The sequence below is a fragment of the Lutra lutra genome, chromosome 14 (assembly GCF_902655055.1).
Source record: "Lutra lutra chromosome 14, mLutLut1.2, whole genome shotgun sequence".
NCBI lineage: Eukaryota > Metazoa > Chordata > Mammalia > Carnivora > Mustelidae > Lutra > Lutra lutra.
Genome location: NC_062291.1, coordinates 25,234,190 through 25,258,946, shown reverse-complemented (window position 1 = coordinate 25,258,946; position 24,757 = coordinate 25,234,190). Strand labels below are relative to the sequence as shown.

General features: G+C 35.7%; 1 protein-coding gene across 5 annotated transcripts in view; it reads left to right on the top strand.

Annotated features, from left to right (window-relative positions):
* RTKN2 (rhotekin 2) overlaps positions 1-24,757 on the top strand; it is a 79,022-nt gene that overhangs the window by 28,654 nt on the left and 25,611 nt on the right. For all 5 annotated transcript variants that reach the window (XR_007122718.1, XM_047702751.1, XM_047702749.1 and 2 more), the window contains 2 exons: positions 752-946; positions 13,328-13,422. Coding sequence is in view for 4 of the 5 variants with exons in the window: in XM_047702751.1 (XP_047558707.1) it covers positions 752-946; positions 13,328-13,422 (290 nt within the window). In the remaining variant the exon portion in view is untranslated. The remainder of the gene's footprint in view (positions 1-751; positions 947-13,327; positions 13,423-24,757) is intronic.

The window sequence follows — 24,757 nt, the reverse complement described above, 5'->3', positions numbered from 1 at the left end:
AGGGCAAAGCAAACTTAGCATTTGCTAAAAGTGCAGAGTTTTTGCATATGGGTGTAATAGTGTATTCAGTATCTTTTATGCAAAGTTAGGAATATTACCAAGGTCGCACTCTCCCTCAAGGAGTTCCTGCCTTGTAGTATATAGGTCTTTGTATTGTTTCTTGCTTGTGTGTTTTTTTCCCTCTAGATAACCAAACAGTGCAGTGTTATTTTAGAGTTATTGGGTACAAGATGGGGTGGAGAAGACATGGTGGTTGGTGATCAGTCAGTGACTCTTTATGAAAAAGAAATGAACACTAAAGCTTTCAACAGAGGAAACCTTTTCTGTTCTCTTTCCTTCTTCAGTTTTTAAGTCTTTTCCTTTTGGAGGAATATTTATTTTAGGAAATCACACGTATTATGCAAATACCTTCCAAGAAGGTATAACTGAAGACGTCACATCAGGAAAATAGCACTGGCAACAAGAAGACCAGGGCATATTATTGTTTTTCTTTAGGACTGTGCCTGTATATGTGGATTGCATTGTGTTAACTTGGCCCTACTTAGAAGCTGGTTAGCTCTGGAAGTTGTAGCCACTCTCTCAGGTCATTTAGGTACTAAATAAATACAGGGAGGTTCTATCTCATTAACATTTTTAACATAAATTGTGTTTCAAATTGTGATTTTTAAATGTTATGAAAACACTAAAGGATGTTTCAATTTTATTTTCTAGTGAGTTAAGTTTCTAATGTTATGAATGCTCTTGATTTTAGTAATAAAGCAGGGCCAGACTTTCAGATAAAGGTGGAGGTTTACAGCTGCTGTACAGAAGAATCTTCTATAACCAACACACCAAAAAAACTAGCTAAGAAACTGAAGACATCTATAAGTAAAGCTACAGGGAAGAAAATAAATTTGGTGCTTCAAGAAGATCATGAAACATACTCATCCTACAGTTCTCCTATTTTGTAAGTTTTTAACTACAGCATTTATAGTGACATAGTATTACTCTGTATTTGTGACATTTTAAAGTATCGTATAGGGAGTATAAGTTTCATTTTAAGTTGAAAAAACATCCTGAAGCAGAAACAAAACTGAAATTTACTCAGTTGAGGTATCCTTAATATCTTTAATTTGAAAGTAGGAAGTTGGGGGGACAGCATGTTTTAGTGATTTGGAATTCCAGTTCCTACCACAAAGCTGAAATGTTTTTCTTTAAAAGGGACTGTTTGTCAAAGTGTTTGCTGCCTGTCAGTCTACCAACTGGTTTTCTATATTTGTCATACGTTGTTCTTACAGATTTTAAAAAATATTTTATCTCTGTATAACAAAGCCTCACTACCATTGTCATGTACAAAAAAATAAGCCCTTAATATCAGCTGATATCTGATATCTGTCTGGATATCAGACAGATATCCAGTCTGTATTCAAAGTGCCCCAATTATGAAAATGTCCTCTTGTAATTTGTTTGTGCAAATCAGGATCCAATGATGTCTACAATGTTGCATTTAAGTGAGTCTTTTAAGTTTCTTTTAATCTTTAATGATTTCCTGCCTACTTTTTTCTTTCCATTGTTTATTGAAGAAATCAGATCTTGCAGAATTTACCATATTTTGAATTTAGCTAATTGCATCTTATCTTTTTAAACATCTTTTTCTATCCCCTGTGCTTCCTTACAATTGATTGGTAGGTCTAGAAGACTGATTTGATTCAGGTTCTTTTTTAGGCAGTAATACTTCACATTGATTATAGGTACTTCCTACTGTCTCCCATTGGGAGGCCTTGTTCCACTTATAGTTATATTAAAATTGATCAGTGGGTTCAGGTGTTGCCAGCCCAATTCATCCATTATGAAGTTCCCTGTCAATGTTTTATCTAATGGTTTTAGCAGCTATTACTGATAATTATTTCATTAGGGATTATAATTTGGTGACTTTCTAAATTGGTCATGCACTTTTTTTAAAACTTTGAATTTTCCTAAAGAAGACGTTTCCTTCATGAACTGTGGATATAAATGGAAAAAAATTGATGGAGGAAAGCGAGAAAAAAATGCTAGATTGTTTTATTTACCCAATTTTAGAATTATGAGTTGCTATTCTGTCAACCATGGAGGTAATCAATGTTCCCTTTTATTTGAAGTCTTGAATTTTTGTATATGTTTGTGTTTCAATCTGTTACAGTTATTATTCTCTTTGAAGCCAAATTGTCCTAACTTTGATCAGGGGGAAACTTTTCAGCTGACTCCTGCAGCTTTTGACATAACCTAATCTCTGATAGCTTCTTTGCTTTCTGACGCAAGATGTTCCACATTCATCTTGAATTTTTCGGCCCAAACTTGGAGTCACCATTTCTTCAAGGAGCCCTGGTTTCTCTCAGATACTTTCTTTATACATTGAATTTGTTACTGCACAAATAGTTTTGTTTATGTGTCTTGGGAAAACTGTGGATTAGTCTACATTCTTAGAATTTCTTTGCATGTTCTGGTAGAGTTGGCTCTTCAACATGTCAATAACTTCACTATGAATTATAAAAAGCAAAATAGCTCAGGTCTATAGACCTGGAAATGTTAATCATCACAACATAGTTATATAACTCTTTTCATGTGGAATACTTACATATGGATAATGTCTTGGGGTTCTAGTATTGTAGCTTTCAGTCTCTTTCAATTGAGGCCTGTGCTAAGAAATACATTTTACATTATGACTGAGTGTACAGTAGCATAAGCAGATAAATTTCATGAAGCATTACTTAGCCCTAACTATAATACAGTCATCAGATTTTTAATTCTATTTTTAGTTTTTAAAATTACAGTTTATGAGTTATAAGTTGATGTCACGATCTGTTGGATCTGTTGGATCCAAATAGGGGTTTTCTCCCCCCATTTTCCTCTGAAAAATAGTCATAGAAGATGTTAAGTCTTTCCTCATATAAATCTCATTGAAAAGTAAGTAAGGAACCCTTTATTTTTTTTCCTTTACCTTCTTAAAGCTTTTCTTGATTAAGATATATCAAGAATTTTCCATTGAGTTCAGTAGTTTTTTTTTTTTTAAAGATTTTTTATTTATTTATTTGACAGAGAGAAATCACAAGTAAGCAGAGAGGCAGGCAGAGAGAGAGGAGGAAGCAGGCTCCCTGCTGAGCAGAAAGCCCGATGCGGGGCTCGAACCCAGGACCTGGGATCATGACCTGAGCCGAAGGCAGCGGCTTAACCCACTGAGCCACCCAGGCGCCCCGAGTTCAGTAGTTTTTAAAAACTTTTTTAGACAGCAAAATTTATTTTGCTTTATTCAAAACAATGATAGGACCCATAATATCCTAGAGAAGTTACATTATTCCTTGGGTCTCAGTTTTCTCATATGAAAGGCAAGGATTCTTAGACACAATCATTTATTAGGAACCTCCTTAGAGACATTTCTAAGGTTTCATACACCTTAAAGCTTGTTTAAGGGAAAAAAAAATGGTGGTGGGGGGGAGTGGGACTCAAGCCTCATTATAAAACCTCAGTGTTTGGCAGTGAATACGTAATGTTTTACCCTGTCTTATATTATTTTTGTGACCCAGGGCAGATTAATTTGCTTATAACATATTAGCTTCAAGAGTACAACATAGTGATTCAATTTTGTATACACTGAGAAATGATCAGTTCAGTAAGTCTAGTTACTGCCTAGTAACTAGCTCACCATTCCAAACTAAAGATTTGTTTCTTTGTGATGGGAACTTTTAAGATTTACACTCTTAGCAGCTTTCAAATATTTAATACAATGTGATTGACTGTAATCATCATGCTATAAATTACATCCTCATGACTTATTTTATAACTATAAGTTTGTACCTCTTGACTCTGTTCACCTATTTTGCCAAGCTCCCAACACACCTCTCCTCTGCAAGGCACCAGTCTGTTCTCTATACTTAATAGTTTTGTTTTATTTGTTTTTTTGTTTTTTAATTCCACATATGAGTAAAATCATATGGTATTTGTCTTTTTCTGTCTGACTTATTTCACTTAGCGTAATATCCTCAAGGTCCATTCATGGTGATGCAAAAGGCAAGATTTCATTCTTTTTATGGCTGAGTATAAAAATATAATACATCTTTATCTAATTCATCCATTGGTGGGTATTTAGGTTGTTTCCATATCTTTGTTATTATAAATAATGCTATAGTGAACATAGAGATGCATACATCTTTTTGAATTAGTGTTTTCATTTTCTTTGGATAAATAAAAAAGCTTTTGCACAGTGAAGGAAACCATCAATAAAATGAACAGGCAGCCTAGTGAATGAGACGAGATATTTTCAAATCATATATCTGTTAAGAGGTTAATATCCATATACATAAAGAACTCTTAGAACTTAATAGCAAAAAAAAAAAAAAAATCTAATTAGAATATAGGCAGAGGATCTGAATAGACATTATTCCAAAAAAGACATACAGATGGCCAACAGAAACATGAAAAGATGGTCAACATCAGAAATCATCAGGGAAATGCAAAGTAAAACCACAGTAAGATATTACCTCATACCTTTTACAATGACTGTTATCAAAAGAATTAAGAAATGCTGAACATGTGGAGAAAGGGGAAACCCTTGTGCACTGTTGCTGGGAATGTAAGTTGGTGCAACCACTATGGAAAACAGTATGGAGTTTCCTCAAAAATTGAATGAAAAAAATAAAAATACAGTGGAAATTTAATAATTGTAGCTCGTCCCATTATTGTTGCTATTTTTATTGTTCTGAGACTAGGTTTTCCTTAACTTTTTCAAACCCATGCTGAAGCATTGCAATTTAAAAACAACGTAGGATTATAAAATATAGACAGATATTTTAAAATTTAAAACTATCATTTCTAATTTCATAGAAGGTAATCTAAGTGATGTTAGAACTTGCATTTAACCTGTATTCCTCTTTGAAGCCTGGAGGAATTTTTGAGCATAATATTGCTGGTATTAAGTTCCTTTTTTTTTTTTCTTTTAATTTTTTTTTAGATTTTTCTTATTTATTTGAGGGAGAGAAAGAGAGCACTAGCGGGGTTGGGGGAGAGGGCCAAAGGGAGAAGCAGTCCCTACTGAGCAGGGAGCCTGATGTGGGGCTCCATCCTAGGACCCTGGCATCATGACTTGAGCCAAAGTCAGATGCTTACCCAACTGAGCTACCCACACACCCCAGTATTAATTCTTTTAAATAACAACTGACATGGGGCGCCTGGGTGGCTCAGTGGGTTGAACCCTCTGCCTTCGGCTCAGGTCATGATCTCGGGGTCCTGGGATCGAGCCCCACGTCAGGCTCTCTGCTCAGCAGGGAGCCTGCTTCCCTCTCTCTCTCTGCCTGCCTCTCTGTCTGCCTGTGATCTCTGTCTAATAAATAAATAAAATCTTTAAAATAAATAAATAAATAAATAAATAACAACTGACATATTTGTCTTGAAGTGTTCATTCTATTTAGATTTGTTATTCTACTTGGTTTATACCTGAATCCAAACACGAATTTTCTTTATGAACATTCCCCATGCCACTTGAATGGCATTTGCTTATTTATACCAATTAAATTTGGTCAAAGGAAAAGTAAAATCTTTTACATTTCACTAAATCATGTTCTGCTAGTACCTGTATTCTGCTGAGCTTCAGGTGTGAATCCGGCATACACTAGGTTAAATTCATAGCCTGGGATGACTCTTAACTAGTAATTCCTTAACTGACTGCTGCTTCAGCACCATAATAGGAGTTTGAGAAAAGTACTAGTGATCAGAATGCATAAGGGGATCAGTTCTGTTTCTTTAATAGTGATCTAGTTCAATGAGAAGATTCCCAATATGGCTTTTAATTTTTAGCCAAAATGCACATAAAAGATCAATTTTGGGCTGTATATATCTTCTCTAGTAACACGGCATGTGATCAAATATAGCTGTCCTTTCTGACAAAAGAGTGCGTTTTTTTAGACTACCATTTAAAGCAGTCATTTATTATTTTTTTTTTCATAACATTTTGGACCAATCTTCTCCCCCCAGCGTTATAACAACTGGCTTATTTGATTAAAAAATGTAGCTGATTAAACTTTTGGGAACTCAATATTAGGGTTGGCTAAAAGGAATGAGTGTAATGTTTTAGTAAGAAAATGTTATCCTGACAAGAATGTTTTAAAAGTGAGATCATTGTTAGTTTTGGAAACATGGGCATTGTAATTAGTCATGGTTTAAAAATGAAGTAACTTGAAATATCATCATAAAGTATTGTTTGATCCAAAAGAAGACAGTGAACATTTTTGGTAATTTTTAGCATGCTCCCTGATATGATTCATTTATTCATTTTTATTTGTGGAATTTCACTTACTGAAATTCCTTTGTCCAGATTTTCCCAGTGTTTCTAATAGCTGAGTTCACTATTTTATGGTCTTTGAGAACTATTTATTTAGTACATTATTCATCACTATGTAAATATACATCATTTTAAACAATCATTTCAAGAAAACTGGTAAAATTGAGAATGATTATTTGACAAAATGTATATTAATTTTTTAAAAAATAAGCCACTATACTGCATTTTAAATCAGATTGAAGTTATAAAACAAGTATCTTAACACTTGTCTAGAATAAATGGATTATTTATGATTTGAGGAACAATGAAGTTACTGTTTTGATTGTGTGAAAGATGATGCAGAGTTCAAATGTAACTAAGGAGCTCCTCAGCCTTTGGGTACAATTTCATTATCCATTCATTTAATCATTTTAGAAAGGATTATTCAGCAGTTATATCATATGGCACATTAGATTCCAAGGTTCATAAGTCATGCTCCCTGAACTCAAAATTCTTGCAGTAGTAAAATACAGTCCCTTATATCTGTTTTAACAGAAAAGGTATCATAATTTTAAACTATTTCTTAATGAAGTATAAAGGTAGTAAGTATAGTGGGGCTCTCTTTCCAATATACTACTAGCAGAGGCAAGTCAATTATATTTTCTGAACTTCAGTTTCTTCATCTGAAAACATGGACCAAACTATCTGCTCTGCTTACTTCAAGTAGTCATTGTGAATCTTTAAAAAGATATTGCTTGTCAAAATGCCTTAAACTGTACATATGTGGTAATAATGCTTTGCCTTTCTCTGATTTTTATGGGAGATTTCCATCATACTACTGCTTCACCACATTTTTTATTTGATTACAAAAATAATCAAATAGAATCTAGAAGAGAAAAAAAGTTATTCCTACTTCATTCTAAGTCAAATATTTTTTATACATTGACCGATTTTTTTTTAGGTTTTTAAATATCTAGCTTTGGGAGATAGGTATAAATAATTATCTACACATTCAGCTTTTTTTCTACAGTTATTACAGAGTTTCACGTAATTATGTTAATGACCACATTATCATTCGGCTCTATCATAGTTTATTTATTTACTTACTTACTTTTTTGTTAATCATAGCTTTTTAACCATCCTTAGAAGTTATTAATAACTTTCTTCAGATTGTTATTATCAGATGCATCATTTATTGAAAATAGAGGCAAATATGCTCTGTGTTTACCTGAAAGTAGCTGAGGAAAAGATGCCTTAGTCACAATTGTTTCTTAAGGCCTCAGAAAAAATTCGAACATACACCTCATTCATCACATGATTTTAGCCTGTTCCGTTATACGGAAGTTGCTTTCTGAACACCTCCCCAGTGTGCTTGGCGTAAAGGCACAGCCTATAACCAGCTGCTTTCTGTGCACACTAATGGCAGTATTTTGTATTATACTATGTATTGAATTGATGCTATTCCTGAAGTGAAGAATACTCAAATGTTTTTAGTAGTTAGTAAGAATAAATTACCGTGTCATTCCGAAAAATAAAAAGTATCTTCATTCTCTTTCTCTCCCTTTCCCGGCCTCCCACTATTTCAGGTATTTTTCTTGATGGACTTAAAAAGACATGTAGTCTATTCATCTAATACCTTGACCTCTCAGTTTCATGACCCCCCCATCTCCAGTGATCTTGTCCTTCTGCCTATTCCAGTCCTCTACTCTATAATTGTGCCCTAGACCTTGTGACAAAAAATTGCACACCCTCTACCATCTTGTTAGCTGGTATCCCACTCTATCCACCGCCTCCCACATTTCCAGCTTGCTCCCTTTAGCAGTCTGACTCGAACTTAGCTTTGACTCTATGATTAACCACTTTATTCTTTCCTAGCCTTTTTCTTGTTGTCATACTTACCTTGGAAAAACTCCAACCTTGGTTAAATCCTCCTTTGTGCTCCTCCGCACCTGCACTCATGAGAAATAGATGAGGAAGCTGGAGAAAAAGAGTCACAGTTACTGGTCTCCCTTTAGTAGACACATGATCACTAACCTTAAGTGAGTTCTCAGTATGACAGCAATTGTACTGAGTTTCCATTGCCTTCCACTTTGCCTCTCTTCAGGGAAGGTATTTCACATCATATTACTGTCTCTTTTGAAAACTCCTATTCCCCCTCCTCTCTACTCCTTACTCAAAGCTGATGACTTTGTTTCACCTATCACTGATACTACTGAAGCAATCAGGAGAGAACTTACATATCTTCCATCAGCCAAATCTATAAGCCTGTCCACATCTGTATGTTTATTTGCTGCTTTCCTTCCTTGGGAACTCTGTCTCATCTAATGCCATCTTCTTGTGCACTGGATCCCATCTTCTGAATGACTTAGAAGTAAGCTCCTATGCATATCCCTTGCTCCCCATCATCAGTTTTTTTTATTGTTGTTTTTTAACTGCATCATTGCTACCAACACAAAGCATGCTGAAATAACTCCCATCCATACTGCTCCATTTGACAGCTACCCTTTATAGAAAAGTTTTCTATATTCCGTACCTCCACTTCCTCTCCTCTTACTCTCTCTTGGACCATTTCTGTTAACTTCCCTTCTAGAATCCACTTCCCTGGTTTTCCTGCAACTTCTGACTGTTTCTCGCCTGCTTCCTTTGTTCATTGCTCTTCAACTTGATCTCTAATAATGAAGTGTGTCTCATTTTTCAGTCCTTGGACTTCCCTTGACTTTCTAACTTTAATTAAATTTCATTTATACACTGGTAACTCCCAAATTTAATTCTTCCATACTTTTTCTTCTCTTAACTACAGATATTGTCCAGCTGCCTACCTTACAACCTATCTAGATATCTAGAACAATTTTAACCTTGACTTGTCCACAACTAAATTCATATTTCCCATATCTATTCTTCTGTCAGCCTCACTGCAGTGTAATAAGTATTCCATTTTTCTGGTTCCTTAGGCCAAAAGCCTTGGAGTTGTTTTCAGACCTCCCCCCGCCCCACCTCCCATGTCCACATTGGGTCAACTTCAAGAATATATCAAGAATCTTGTTTTTTCTCCCTAGCTTACCAGCTACCACCCTATTCCAGGTCTGCATCAGCTCTTTGACCTGCAGTCATCTAGTCATCTAGTCATCGACTAGAAGCTTTCTAGTTGATGTCCATTTTCACTCTTAACCCCTGTGGTCTGTTCTGCACATGGCAGCCAGAGGGATTGTTTAAAAATACAAGTCACGGGGCGCCTGGGTGGCTCAGTGGGTTAAGCCGCTGCCTTCGGCTCAGGTCATGATCTCAGGGTCCTGGGATCGAGTCCCACATCGGGCTCTCTGCTCGGCGAGAAGCCTGCTTCCCTCTCTCTCTCTCTCTGCCTGCCTCTCTGTCTACTTGTGATCTCTCTCTGTCAAATAAATAAATAAATAATCTTTAAAAAAAAAAAAATACAAGTCACATCATAGCACATGCCTCTGCTCCAACCTACCATTTGTTCCCATCTCACTCACAAGAAAATCCGTTGTCCTTAGTATGCCTCACAAAGCACTGCCATGTGCAGGGTCTGCCTCTTACTTACATTTGGGACATCTCTCCTTCTCCTACATAATACTCTAGCCACATCGGGCTTGTGGTTTGTCACACACACCTAGCATCTCTCTCTCGCATCACTTCCCTGCTTGTTGACAATCACCTGTTCCTGAAGAGAACACACTGCCCTGAAATGCCAGAAGGGAGCCTAATCTTCTTTATTTTAAATGAGAGAAGTTATAATGTAGTTCTGTAAAATTTATATATCAGGGACAAATTATCATGTTGAGATAGATAATATTTAACATATTAGGCCCTCATCACCAGACAGTTAGTGGTTATTAGTAGGTGCTTTGTATGTAATCATATTTGCTCTTCCATTGTAATTGCTGTTCTCAGTTGCTTTGACTTTTTTCTCCACAGTTTTCATTAATACTTTCTCAACTTTTTTGGGGGGGAGGGACTCATTGTGTAACACTAGGGAAAAGTAAGAGCTAACTATGGAAGAGTTAACTATAGAAACCCAGGCTAAGTGAGTAATAGCAGAGACTGGCCCACATTGAGTATGAGGCTGGTGCCCCTATTAGCTCTTGCAACAGTGGAGATTGGCTGGTGCTTAGTAAACTTTCTAGAAGTCTGCATAGAAATCTGACATTATACCAGTTGTATTCAGGATGTAGCTTGAAATTTAGTCATACATCACTCTGTTAAAAATATTTTGTTGAGTTTTGGAGACAGAAACATAAATTTCCCTATATAAACACTGATAAAAGTCCCTGGGTATTGAGAAATATCTCTAGTCTATGGTAGTTATATATTAAAAGGCAAGATAAATCAGAGCCTCATGCTGTACTTATACAGTAAAGTATTTCCATTATTTCTCAATACTCCCTTGGAGAACACCGACAGGTGTTCTCCAAGGGAATAACATTCTGTGGAGTATGCATTGCACAGTTACTACATGTATACATACTTTTCTTTATAGTAGAGATTCTAGTAAAGATTTAGTATGAGACAAAGGAGGTTTATGAAACATATCACTTGGCACAATTAATAAAAATTCCCACCAAACTTTTCCTTGTCTATCTTCTCTGTCTATATTCCTGTCACATTTTAACATGCTTTCTGATGTTTTGAATGTTGAGGTTTTACTAATTTGGAAAATAAATAAAACAAAGAAAAATTCTTGAAATAAAATCAAGATTACTAGCCCAGAAAATAGAATTATTATTATTACTATTTTTTAAAAATTTTATTTATTTATTTGACAGACAGAGATCACAAGTAGGCAGAGATGCAGGCAGAGACAGAGGAGGAAGCAGGCTCCCTGCTGAGCAGAGAGCCTGACGCAGGGCTCGATCCCAGGACCCTGGGATCATGACTTGAGCTGAAGGCAGAGGCTTTAACCCACTGAGCCACCCAGATGCCCCAGAAAATAGAATTATTATTGAATGAAAATTCACTTTTTAATCACCACAGAGTACCAGGATATGAAATTTAACGTCAGAATTTTTAGATACTTTGACAAGAGTGCTATTTTAGCACAAGTAGCATAAAGGGGACTATCATGAAAAAAGTGGAATTAGTAATGAAGTCCTCCATTTTTTCATATGATGAATGTGAAAACTCCAAATCTTTGAAGTTGGTAAACCAGAAGAAGATTCATTCTTACTCCCAGGAAGTAGTTATGAATCAGATCCCATTACTATCTTCTTATTAACTTTCTCCAATGACTTCATTATGCTTGGAATCAAATCCACTCTTCCTCCAAGGTTTCCAGCCAAGTTTGAGGATCTAATTCCTGCCTTTATCTCTGACCTTGTGTCATAAGGTGGTATTTCCCACTTGCTCCCTATGCTCCAGCCACACTGCTCTACTTTCAGCCTTCTTTGTTTGGAATGTTTTTCCACATTCTTTGCTTGATTCCATATTCTTATGAGAGCGTCACCATTACCCCTTAGAGAGTCCTTCCCTGATTCTCCTGCTTAACAGGTCCTCAGTTTTCTTATCCCCTTTGCTTCATAGAAAAGGTTGCATTATAACTTACAAATACCACTATTTAATTTATCCCTCTGCTTACCTCTTCTCCCTCTCCCTTACATCAGAATATAATACTGAGTCTTGTTTACCAAAATGCCCATCACCCTGCATAGAACTTGGCATATTTTAGGTGTTCTGTTAATATTTTTGAATGAATGGAGATCATTCAGAGAAACATGTATGAGTTAAAGCAAATAACTTGCAGATTTTCTTAAGATAAAATAGCATAAAGAAATAAACATACTAGGTTGATAATTCATTTATATTTATAATCTGTCATCTACAACATCTAAATGTGGTTTTTCTTCATTTTTTTATTATGGTTAAATATATAAAATTTACGATTTTAACAATTTTTAAGTGTATAGTTCAGTGACATTTAGTACATTCACAGTATTGTGCAACTATCCTCATCACCCATCCCCAGAACCTTTTTGTCTTTACAAACTGAAATTCTATGAAATTCTATGCCCAATAAACAATAACATCCTGCTCCCCTGCCACGCAGCCACTGGCAACCTTCAACTCGACTTTTTTTTCTACGAATTAGACTACTCCACGGACTTTACACATGGAATCAAGCAGTATTTGTCCTTTCGTCATTGGTTTATTTCACTTAATGTAAGGTCTTGAAGGTTAATTCATGTTGTAGCCTGTGTCAGAATTTCCTTCCCTTTTAAGGCTGAAGAATACTCTATTATATGTATGTACCACATTTTATTTATCCTTTCATCCTTTGAATGGACAGTTGACCTTCTGCTGTTTGGCTCTTGTGAGTTGTGAGTAATGCTGCTATTTATACAGGTGTACACATATCCATTTGAGTCACTACTTTAAATTCTTTTGGGTATATATCCAGAAGTGGAATTGCTGAATCATATGGTAATTCTATTTCTAATTTTTTGAGGAACCACTGTACATTTTCCATAGTGGCTGCAACATTTTACTTTCTCATTAGCAATATACAATGTTACAAATTTGTCCCCAGTCTAGCCAACACTTGTTTTCTGTTTTTTTTTTTTTTAATTAATAAAAGCCATCCTAATGGATGTGAAGTGGTATCATTTTTTTTAACGTTAAAATATTTATTTATTTGAGAGAGAGAGAAAGAGCACATGTGCGCACATGAAGTGGGGAGAGGCAGAGGGAGAGCCAGAGAGAGAATCTCAAGCAGACTTTATGCTGAACTCAGAGCTGGATGTGGTGCACAATCTAACAATCCTGATAATGACCTGAGCTGAGGCTGGGAGTCAGATGTTTAACTGACTGAGCCACCCAGGAGTTCTACTTGTGGTTTTGATTTGCATTTTCCTAATGATTCGTGATCTTGAGCATTTTTCATGTTTTTATTGGCCATCTTTATATCTTCTTTGGAGAAATGTCTATTTAAGACCTTAGCCTGTTTTTTAATCAGGTTGTTTATTTTCTGTTATTGAACATCTAAATATTTTATGTAGTAGAAAATATACTAAAATACTCAAAGTATGTTTTATTTCTCCCTATTACTAGTGCTGCAAAGTATAATTTGCTAGCTCATACTACTTTGACCTTGGAAAGTGCTGAGGATAGCTTCAAGACCCATAATCTGTCTATTAATGGAAATGGTGAGTACAGTCTATATTTTACTTATTACATATGTCATGTTAATAGATAATGTGGAGACAGTAATAATTTCTAATTTAAATATGCTCCTTTGAAGCGGATGTTAGCTTAAATAACATAGGCATGCGTTCTTTCTATCCCTTTTCCCAAAACGAGAAAAAAATTTTTCCTTTTTCCATGCCATTTGCCAGAGATTTGTTTGTGAGGCTAACTTTGTGAGGATAGAAAGGTTTTGTGTATTCTGAATCTTTGACTTTGACTTGAAATCGATTACTTTACCACCCCTCTAGTTGGCAGTCAAAGACCTGTCTTATTTTTAAAGTTGAAATTGAGAAAGCCAAACCTCCTGTTGGTAGAAACAGAGGATGTAAGAGAAGGTAGGGCTGAAATAATCTGAACACTTTTCTTTCTGGATGATACTGGTAGTTGTAGTTTATCCAAAAAAATAATATAACAAGTTGAAGAAGGGAGCTAAGTAATTAGAAAGGTTTGTAAAATTTAACATGAGCATTCTCCATTTTCCCAGATTCTGTTACTTATGAGAAAAAATACAGAGTGGTGATGGCAGAGTAGTTTAGAAATACAATTTGGGTCAATTATTCTTGTCCATTTTCTGAAGCAGAATATATAAAATTTTGTATAACCTTACTTTGTACTTATGGTTGTAAAATTGGGTGGCTCCACACTGATGAAATAGATGATTTTACAAAAATATTTTTACAGTTTTGCTCTAAAAATTACATTAAAAGTACAGAAAAGTTCTTAAAATATAAATGTACAATGTAACAATTTTGAGATGAATATATGCATAACTACCTTCATGTCAAGAAAGAATATTGTCAACATTACTTCTCAATTATTCTAGGTATAAATGGGTCCCAGTTTTTATGGTATTCACTTTCATGCATTTATTTTTGGTTTTACTGCCTATGTGTGCTTCTCTAAATAATTTTTTCTGGTTTGAACTTTATATGGATAAAATCACATTATGTCTCCTTAGCAACTTGGTTTTTGTTCATTCAGTATATGCAGTATATATACTATATTGCTTATAGTATTTCATTGTATGATTGTATCACTCTTATTTATCTTTTATTCAATTATTTTTAATAGTTATAAGGTTCTTTGGGTAAAATTTGAGATTCATTAGGGAACATGGGTGTCTCAGTCAGTTAAGCATCCAACTCTTGATTTTGGCTCAGGTCATGATCTCAGCATTGTGAGATGGAGCCCTGTGTTGGCCTCCTTGCTGAGTGTGGAGCCTACTTAAAAGTCTCTCTCTCTCCCTTCCCCCAAACACTTGGACATGTGCATGCTCTCTGTCTCATGTGCTTGCTCTCTCTCTCTCTCTCTCTCTCACTCTCTCAAAAAAAAAAATAATAAAATAAAACATTAAAAAAATTGAGTTTCTTAAGTATTAACTTCTTAATGATAGCTTTATTGAATTTCCTCAGCATCTGTAGTGGTGTCCCTCCTTTCTATTTGATACTGGCTTTTTGTACATTCTTTTGTCTTTTTATTATCATTCTTGCAGTAGTTTTGTCAGTGTTTTTATTCAGTGGTCTGTTCTATATATTCCAATTATTTGTTAGAAATAATTATTATAGTCTATATACTCTATATATTACTATGAGAGATGTGATAAAATCCGCTGTGATTGTAGAGTTTTCTAGTTATCACAGTTACAGCTATTTTTGCTTTATATTATTTAAGCCTTTGCTATTTGATACACACAATGTTTTTTTAACATGGGCGCCACACTGGAACCCAACATCAGGCTTGAACTCACGACTCTGAGGTCAAGACCTGAGCTGAAATCAAGAATTGGACACTTAACCAACTGAGCCACCCACGAGCTGCTGATACACAATTTTCTTCCACTCTTTTACCTCTCTTTTACCTTAAACTGTACTTATTTTTATATTGTAGACATGCCTCTTCAAAGAGGATTATATACTAGATTTTAGTTTTTATCCAGTTTGACAATCTTTGTGTTTTTAATGGAATGTTTAGTCATTTTACACTTGACACCAAAAAGTTATAAGCTATATTATATGATATTAAATATTTGGGCTTAAATCTGCCATCATATCCTATGTTTGCTATTGATCTTTCATGTGTTTTTCTGTTCTTTGTTACCTTTTTAAGGATTGATAATTTTATCATTTTCACTTTTTCCTTGTTCATAGTAAAGTTATAATTCTTTTTCTCATCTTTAAGAAATTACTGCTAGAAATGTCATTAATCATACTTATTAAAGCCTGAAATTAAAAGATAGTTTTACTCTTTTCTTAGACAATGCAGGGACTTTCAAACACTTAAACTCCATTTCTCTGACCTGTGTACTATTGTTATATAATTCTATTTAATTTTTAAATTTCACAAAATGTCTTATACATTTTATATTTATTTAGATCTATCCATAAGTTTCTGTGTATCACTTGTACCTTATATCTCAAATGTGATTATCACTTTCCTCATGTTCGAAGTCTAAGCCTTAGAATTTCTTTTAGTGTGTTCCACTGGTATCATACTTTTTTGTTCTTGTGTTTGTCTGAAGATGACTATTTTGCTTCATTCTCGAAAGGCATCTTTTACAAGATATAGGATTTTGGCAGTTTCAATTTTTTTTCTTTTTGAATATTAAAGATATAATTGCACTGTCTTCTGGCTTCTTTTTTTTTTTTTAAAGATTTTATTTATTTATTTATTTATTTATTTATTTATTTATTTTTAAAGATTTTATTTATTTATTTGACAGAGAGAGATCACAAGCAGGCAGAGAGGCAGGCAGAGAGACAGGAGGAAGCAGGCTCCCTGCTGAGCAGAGAGCCCGATGCAGGACTCGATCCCAGGACTCCGAGATCATGACCTGAGCCGAAGGCAGCGGCTTAACCCACTGAGCCACCCAGGCGCCCTGTCTTCTGGCTTCTTTTACTAACTGTTGAAAATCATTTGTCAGTGTGTTCCTTCTGGGAAGGAACTTTATTTTCTCTTTGTCTTTGGTTTTCTGAAGTTTCATTATGATATAGGTATGGAATTTAATTTCATTTATGCTGCTTTCAGAACTCCTTTAACTTCTTTTTTTTTAAATTTCTTATTTCTTTTCTGCGTAACAGTATTCATTGTTTTTGCACCACACCCAGTGCTCCATGCAATCCGTGCCCTCTCTAATACCCACCACCTGGTTCCCCCAACCTCCCACCCCCTGCCCCTTCAAAACCCTCAGATTGTTTTTCAGAGTCCCATAGTCTCTCATGGTTCACTTCCCCTTCCAATTTCCCTCAACTCCCTTCTCCTCTCCATCTCCCCTTGTCCTCCATGTTATTTGTTATGCTCCACAAATAAGTGAAACCATATGATACTTGACTCTCTCTGCTTGACTTACTTCACTCAGCATAATCTCTTCCAGTCCCGTCCATGTTGCTACAAAAGTTGGGTATTCATCCTTTCTGATGGAGGCATAATACTCCATAGTGTATATGGACCACATCTTCCTTATCCATTCTTCCATTGAAGGGCATCTTGGTTCTTTCCACAGTTTGGCCACCGTGGCCATTGCTGCTATAAACATTGGGGTACAGATGGCCCTTCTTTTCACTACATCTGTATCTTTGGAGTAAAGAACCAGTAGTGCAATGCACGGTCATAGGGAAGCTCTATTTTTAATTTCTTGAGGAATCTCCACACTGTTCTCCAAAGTGGCCACACCAACTTGCATTCCCATCAACAGTGTAAGAGGGTTCCCCTTTCTCCACATCCCCTCCAACACATGTTGTTTCCTGTCTTGCTAATTTTGGCCATTCTAACTGGTATAAGGTGGTATCTCAGTTGGTTTTAATTTGAATCTCCCTGATGGCTAGTGATGATGAACAGTTTTTCATGTGTCTCATAGCCATTTGTATGTCTTCATTGGAGAAGTGTCTGTTCATATCTTCTGCCCATTTTTTTATATGATTGTCTGTTTTGTGTGTGTTGAGTTTGACGAGTTCTTTATAGATCCTGGATATTAACCTTTTGTCTGTACTGTCATTTGCAAATATCTTCTCCCAAAATACAGAAAGGGAAATTAGAGAATCGATTCCATTTACTATAGCTCCAAGAACCATAAGATACCTGGGAATAAACCTAACCAAAGAGGTAAAGGATCTGTACTCGAGGAACTACAGAACACTCATGAAAGAAACTGAAGAAGACACAAAAAGATGGAAGACCATTCCGTGCTCTTGGATCGGAAGAATAAACATTGTTAAAATGTCTGTACTGCCTAGAGCAATCTATACTTTTAATGCCATTCTGATCAAAATTCCACTGGTATTTTTCAAAGAGCTGGAACAAATAATCCTAAAATTTGTATGGAATCAGAAGAGACCCCGAATCGCTAAGGAAATGTTGAAAAACAAAAACAAAACTGGGGGCATCATGTTACCTGATTTCAAGCTTTACTACAAAGCTGTGATCACCAAGATAGCATGGTACTGGCATAAAAACAGATACATAGACCAGTGGAACAGAGTAGAGAGCCCAGATATGGACCCTCAACTCTATGGTTAAATAATCTTCGACAAAACAGGAAAAAATATACAGTGGAAAAAAGACAGTCTCTTCAATAAATGGTGCTGGGAAAACTGGACAGCTATATGTAGAAGAATGAAACTCGACCATTCTCTTACACTGTACACAAAGATAAACTCGAAATGGATAAAAGACCTCAACGTGAGACAGGAACCCATCAGAATCCTAGAGGAGAACATAGGCAGTAACCTCTTCGATATCAGCCACAGCAACTTCTTTTAAGATATGTCTCCAAAGGCAAAGGAAACAAAAGCGAAAATGAACTTTTGGGACCTCATCAAGATCAAAAGCTTCTGCACAGCAAAGGAAACAGTCAACAACAAAGAGGCAACTCCTTTAACTTCTTAAAATTACTGATTGGTGTCTTTCATAGGTTCTGGACAAAAATCTCACTTTTCTATTCAGAGAGCCTCTGTTCCATTCTCTTGCTTTTCTCCTAGCATTCCTGTTAAACCTGTGTTCATCTTTCTGGCTTTATCATCTGTATTTCTTACTCTTTGTGATGTATTTTTCATCTTTTTTTCTGTCTTTAATGCTTTTCTGGGTGGTTTTATGAACTATCTTCTATTTCCCTTATTCTCTCTGCAGCTCTGTCTGATCTGCTGTTAAACCTATATACCAAGAGTTCTTCATTTCTGTTCTTATATTTCCTAGATCTAAAAGTTTCTATTTGACTTTTTCAGGTTTGCTTGGGAACTTTGTATTTCTAGCATGCATTGTCAATATTATTGTTCAGGTTTTTAATGAAAAGCCTGTTTTATAGTCTATGACTAATAATTCAGACATATAATGTCTTTCTGGGTCTATTTCTGTTGTCTTTTTCTAGTGGTTCTCATGATGTCTCAATTCCTTGAATGTCTTCATGTACTTGTCATTATAATCTAAAGTTTACATACAGGAATAAATTGATGCTTAATGTTTCTGTTTGCTTCTGGCAGGCACCTGGGGGGACTATCAGTCTAGGCCTGCTTTATCCAAAGATCATGTTTGAGTTTCTCTGAACCCCTCCTATCCCCCACTTGTAGGCATTGAGAATCCTGGGCTTGGATTATTTCTTGTTCACCACTACCCTGTTGGTGATTCCTTCAGGATAACAGCCTAGCATGGGGAGGATCTCCCATTAACTACTTACATTGTTCAGTCCCTAGAATTTGATTTCTGTTCTGCTTCCTTATCTTGCAGGATCATTAAATCATAAATTCAGACTTGCTGGGATTGGCAAATGCTCTCAAGACAAATACAGCTTCTGTGCTCACTTAACTCACTCGTTCTCATTTATCATATTTATACTGGTAATTTCTTATGGTCTTGTTACCTCTTTGTTGCTCTGGGAAAAAATTTTAAGTATATTTGATTCAGCATTTTCAGTACTTTCCAGTGGGAAGATTGATCTGAACAATCTAGCCTCTCATCACCCAGAACTTGAAGTCTGTAATAATATTAGCATTATCAATTTTATCAGAAAATCTGGCAGATGGAGTTTATTGTCATTTCATTTGCCATCATATGTTGAGGGTCTATTATGCAGCAGACACTGTTCTGTGAAATATTATTCAGCCTTAAAAAGGAATAAAATTCTGCAGTATGTGACAGCATGAATGCACCTTGAGGACATCATGCTAACTGAAATAGTCACAGAAGGACAGATGCTGCCTGATTCCACTTATATGAGGTAGCTAAAATAGAGTCAAAGAAGCAGGAGTAGAATGGTTGCTACCAGGGGCAAGAAGGAGTTGCTAATTAACGGGTATAAAATTTCAGGTATGCAAGATGGATAAGCCCTAGAGATCTGCTGTACAATGTACTATTGCCTATTGTTAAAAGTACTGTATTGTGCACTAGAAATCTGGTTAGGGAATAGATCTCCTGTTAGGTGTTCTTACCACAACAAAATGTAAATAAATAAACACTTTGCATCGGTTTTCATTCCTAGTATCTGTGAGGTGTATCTATCAAAAAACATTACAATGAAATGATTTATAGTCTGGACTGTGGAGCCATCAGCCTTGGACTCTTATTCTAGTCCTACCACTGGCTAGCTCTGTGACCTTCACAAGTTCCTCATTTTACTGTCATTTACATTTTACAGATGGGTGATCTTGCAGCGTAGAGAACATAACATGCTATATCATATAGCTAGCAAGTGAATGAGCCAGAGTTTAAATAATCCAGGACAGGCTGTGCTCTTCTTGCTCTGCTTTCTGGTCGGGGATGATGACTGCTAAAGCACCTACAGACTCAAAACACTGTGATGTGTGAATAATGGAATTGATGATGAAAAGCTCCATTCTTTCAACCAAATCATCTGAAAAGTTGTGGAAAGGAGTACAATTCATAAAGGAAGCATTAATTTAGCAGTGATTCCTCAGTTGTCTTCAGTGTTCTGTAAGATATTACTAGATTCTTATTTAATAAAATGCTCATAAGGCAGATCAGCATGGGAACTGTGCAGCATGGCTCTGTTTTAGAGAAACACAATCCAGACCAACACATTAAAGACTGTGAGAAGACTTATGCTTAAAATAACAACACCTGAAAACTGTTGACTTTGAAACTGTGGACTCCACAGAAAAAATTTTAAGAAATAGTAACCTGTATGCCTCTTTATGTAATATGTATGTATATTCTAAGGAGTGTGTGTAAATTAAAATCTTGGAAATCAGTCATTTTTTGAAAAAGAAGAAATATTGTAACTTAAAGGAAACAATTTAATACAGAAAAAAGCCATCCTCAAATTTATTCATTACTTTAAATCTATGTTAATACAATGGGTTTTCCTAAATAAGGTTATGTCAGTGTCTATAAAATCAAGAGGAAATACGAGATTTTTAAAAATTTATAACTCAATTTTATTATTCTTGCTCATTGAAAGGAAAAGCTAAAATGATATCTTTATCATCAAGAAATTTTTATGCTTTTTATAAAACAATGAAACGACATTGTGAAGATTGACTCACACGGAACTGAGATGTTATCTGGATTCTTTCCCTTGCCTGTGTTTTGTTTTTGTTGTTGCTGTCATTTTTAAACACCATTTTGTTCCCCATTTGAAACTACAAATGAATTAGATAAAATCTTTAAATAGTGAAAAGTCAAATTGCTTTTTCACTTCCTGTTTCATCTTGTTCTAATGCCGCCCTTGGTTAGAAAAGAAGAATTAAGTAATTTGATTAGATATGTTGCACAAGGATGAAGACAACTCTGAAAATGGAAAGGGTGTGGTTTTGAGAGTGAGACTGCCCTGGATTTGAAATTACGAGAAGCAGCTACTGTGTGACAAACATAATGATAGATGCCATTTACACTTTATCTAACTTGGTTTTCACAATAACCCTCCTACCTAAGAAGGTAGTATTTTTAAAAATGAAGACTTGATACTCAGCTAAGTGAAGTGACTAGCCTAGATGCCATATTTCTTTTCAGAAGTCAGGAGAAGCAGCTGTGACTCTGCTTCATTTCACAGGGGTCCTGAACTGTAAAGAAACCTAGGTTAGAAGGGACAGGTGATTGCGATGTGTTAAGAGGTCTGTAGAAAAAGGAATTCTACACCCAATATCCCTTTTTAAGGACTGTAATCAGGAAGAAACTATTTTTCTCTGCATGCTGTGAAACCTAAACTTATTTTACCAGAGAAGCCCATTGTTACGTGTGGTATTTAGGTTCCAGACACATTATTGATTGGATAAATTCTAAGAACTCATCTGAAAAACTAATCATCATTTACGATTCTATTTTTTTAGAAAGTACATCCTAACTTAAATACAACTAGCTTACAGATATTTGGAACATAAGGCATTCATAAATCTGGGATTGCTATATAAAGAAATTTACTTTCAAACTTTAAATTCACAAATCACAAAGTTGATTTCAGATGTATTACTCAGATGCTTGCTTTTATACAATTTTTATTTCATTTCCTGCCTATTTTAAGAAAGGAGATGCTCACATATTTATTAATTTATGCCTGTGTTTTGGAATCATTGTCTTTATTGTACTTATGCATTTATTTCTCCCAGATCAAACCCTTTATTTCTGAATGATAGCAGCTTTACCAAGATATTAATAAAAAAGATTTGAATAGTGCACGGTAATTTGTTGTGCTCTATTCTATAATAGAATTATGAGCAAGCAGGTTGTTAAAAACTTTTTTGTTTTACTTTGTATACTTCATTTAGGCTGGGCTTTTTCATGTAACTGATGTACCAAACCTTGGCATGGCATCTATAGATTATATAATAATATTTTTACCTAAAAATGTTTTATTTTCCAATAATATTTATTTATTTTCACAATAATAGTGAGAGCCATTGGCTAACCATTTTATAGTCATTACCAACAGGGATGCAGTAAAAACTTTGAAAATCATTTTTGTGTGGTTGAGGATGGGCAAAGGGCGATAAATTGAGTTTTTATTTATGCCCTAACATACAGAATTATGTAAATGTGAAGGCTCAATGCCTACCTACAGTCTACATTAAAACGAATATCTTAATGTTCTTTGAAAGAACTTTTTTAAACAATTGCAAACTTACAGAAAAGTTACAAGTCAAATGTCAAGATCTTCCCCCTCAAAATACATGAGAGCAAGTTGTTTACATGGTTCTCCATTACCCCAAATATATTAATATGTATTTCCTACTAAATTTCCTACTATTTTCGACTACATCACTACCACTTACCAAGTCAGGAAATGAATATTACTACATTACCACCATTTAATCATGAGACCCTATTAAATGTTGCTTATTGTCCCAATAATGTCTTTCATGACAAAAGGATCCAGTGCAGAACCATCCAAATCATACATTACATTTAATTATCATGCTTCTTTCAGTTTCTTTCAAACTGGACCAGTTTTTCTGTCTTTTTATTTATTTATTTATTTTTGCATTTATAACCTTGACATTTTTACACATCATGGTCATTTATTTTGTAGAAGGTCCCTAAATTTGGGTTTGTCTGATGTTTTCTTGAGATGAGATTTAGGATATACATCTTTGGCAGAAATTGATGCTAAGTTCTCATTGCATTCTGTCAAATGGCATATAATTTGATTATGATTTTCACTTTGAACGTTTGATTAGTGTGGTGTCTACCCGCCATTCCTACTGTAAAGTTACTCTTGTTTCCCCTTTGCAATTAACACCTATTTTGTGAGGAAGAGGGGAGTGTCTTGAAACTCTGTAAGTGTGTTTCTTATTGGTCTTTCAGTTTATTCATTGATTTATTTATATCAGTATGGACTCATGTTTTCCTTTTTTATTCAGTGCATCAAAATCTGTTGATACTGTTTATTATAAGGTTCAGGTTGTCTCCAGTTTGGCCAATGGGAGCACATTCAAGATGGGTTCTGATGGTTTTTTGACAGTATTCTCATCATTCATTGAGCAGTTCTTGCTTTATGGTGTAACAAGATATTTCAGGCTCGTCAGGTACTTTCTGAGCCCCAACCTTGGAGCCACTTACTTCTCCAAGGAATGCCGGTTCTTTTGTAAAGGAAATATTTAGAAGACATGGTCTGTGCTCTAGGTCCACTCATTGGTATTAGAGCACTACTGTTGCTTTCCCCAGGCCCTCTCAGTGGACACAGCTACTCTTATGTGCATATAGGGTCTTGTATTTTTTAATCTGTATGTTGGAAACCATGAGTCCACACCAGTGCCCCCAGTTCTAATCCCAACAGCGCAGAGTTCATTCTACACATTTGTTAACTCCTCTTTTTGACAAAGAGAAAATGGTGTTCTATTACCTTTAATGCATTTTCCTTGATCAGTCTTCCTGAAAGCAACCATTCTATCTCTTCTGTATGGATGCTCTCTTCTCCTTGCTTGAGCTCTGACTCCTCATTCTAGGTTGTCCCTTGCCCCATGTGGAAATTCCTTACCTTGCTGAGGCTTATACAGCCCATATAGGCCTGTTCTTCCTCAAGCTTTAAGTTCCCATGCCTGGCTGTCCTTTCCTGAGTCCCATGTGGACACCCCCCTCAGCCTGCCTGTGCTCTGACACCCCATGCCCTGTGCCTCTTCTCAGATGTCCTTCTCACTGGGCTCTGCCACACTGTTATGGGTCACTGAATTATGGATGGTGTCCTCACTGCTCTCAAACTCTGACTCCCATGGCTGAGTCACCTGCCAAATGTGTACACTCTCCTTATCCTTTGGATTCTGATACCTCACACTGGGCAGCCACACCATGTAGATGCTCCTCATTCTGCTTGGGCCTTGACCCCCCACCCTAGGCAATACCTGAGGAGAGATTGTCCCATGTCATCCACCTTCCTCAGCCCATTCAGGCTCTGACACCTTGTGCCTGGCAGCTCTCCTACTCACCCTCATCCTGCCTGGCGGTAGCCCCTTGTTCTGGCACACTGCAGCTCCTCCCACAACCCCAGGCACAGATGCCCATCTTTGTGGGCTTCACCTAATGTTCAGTAAGGGAAAGGGGAAGAAGAGCCAAAAGGCTTATTAAAATATTATCATGAAATTGTGTTCTGAAATGTTTTATTTAGAGGATCAATATGCTCGCTATTATAATGAAAATCAGAGCAAAAAGTTGAATTTGATGTAGAAAAATCATTTTATTAGATTTTTTTATATTAGATAAGTTTACTCATATGCCCTGAATTATCTCCATTGATTAAATACTTTAAGATCAAATGAGAGATCAAGAAACTAAAAGTTCTATGTCTATTCTAGGTGAAAGCATTTATAAACTGTCAGTTTAATATTATTTTATCCAGTCTACTTTCTCATATTTGATTTT